We start from the raw sequence: 1,010 nt of genomic DNA on the forward strand, positions 1-1,010 counted from the left end.
GGCAGCAGCAGCAGCACCTCGTGCGGCACTCTTCGCAGCTGCGGCCGCAGCAACAACAGCAACAACAGCAACAACAGCAGCAGCAAAATGGCGAAGTCAATGCTAGATATGACCCTTGGTACGACAGCGGCCACGAGAGCGCATGCTGCTGCTGCTGCTACTGATGCTCCTGCTGCCGCTGCTGCTGCTGCTGCTGCTGCTGCTGCATAGCTGCATCGCAGGAGGCCTGTGCATATATCTCTTGCTGCCATGGCGCTAGAGCTTACTGCTGCCCCAGCAGCAGCAGCAGATGCTGCAGCAGCTGCAGTGCCAGCTGCAGGAGTGAGAGCAGCAGCAGGTGCAGCAACAGCAGCAGGTGCAGCAGCAGCAGTTGCATTGGGTGTTTGTGGTGTCTGTACACCTCAGATGATATCGTGGAGGCCGAGAGGAGGGAGCGAAGGACAGAGAGAAGAGAAGGGCCCGTACGCAGAGGAGGATACATGGTGAGTTGCTGCATGCGGTTGCTGCTGTTGCTGCTATTGCTGCTGCTGCTGCTGTTGCTGCTGTTCTTCTTGCTGCTGTTTTTGCTTGTTCTGGCTTCGTTGCTACTTGTGCTGCAGCGGTAGCATCAACAGCAGCAGTTTCTCCTCTTGTCTGTTCTCTAGCCTTCTTCTCTTTTCATTTCGTGCTGCTGTTGCTGCTTCATTTGCTGCTGCTGCTGCTGCTGCTGTATTTGCTGTTGCTGCTGCTGCTGCTGTTGCTTCTGCAGCGCGGTGAAGGAGGATACCGCGGCGGGCGAGGCGGCAGCTGGGCGGGGGCCCCCTATTCCTCTTCCTGGGGTCGGGGGGGTTCATGGGGTACCCCATCAAACCGTAGTAGAGGGTACGGGGGCCCCTACAGTTCACCGGGGGGCCCCCCGTACGGGGGCCCCCAATCTGGGGGCCCCTCTTACGGTGGGGGCCCTTCATCCTCAGGTGGGGGCCCCGGATCATATGGAGGGGGCCCCCCTTCTTCCTCCCCTTCTGGGGGGG

The 1,010-nt window shown here is 60.1% G+C and overlaps 1 protein-coding gene across 1 annotated transcript in view; it reads left to right on the top strand.

Moving 5' to 3' along the window:
- EMH_0045590 (uncharacterized protein) overlaps nucleotides 1–1,010 on the top strand; it is a gene marked incomplete at both ends in the record, with an annotated part of 3,128 nt that overhangs the window by 184 nt on the left and 1,934 nt on the right. The window contains 3 exons of the mRNA XM_013496082.1: nucleotides 1–118; nucleotides 222–482; nucleotides 749–953. Of these exons, the coding sequence (XP_013351536.1) occupies nucleotides 1–118; nucleotides 222–482; nucleotides 749–953 (584 nt within the window). The remainder of the gene's footprint in view (nucleotides 119–221; nucleotides 483–748; nucleotides 954–1,010) is intronic.

The sequence above is a fragment of the Eimeria mitis genome, genomic scaffold (assembly GCF_000499745.2).
Source record: "Eimeria mitis Houghton genomic scaffold, Emh_scaff1903, whole genome shotgun sequence".
In the NCBI taxonomy this organism is placed as follows: Eukaryota; Apicomplexa; class Conoidasida; order Eucoccidiorida; family Eimeriidae; genus Eimeria; species Eimeria mitis.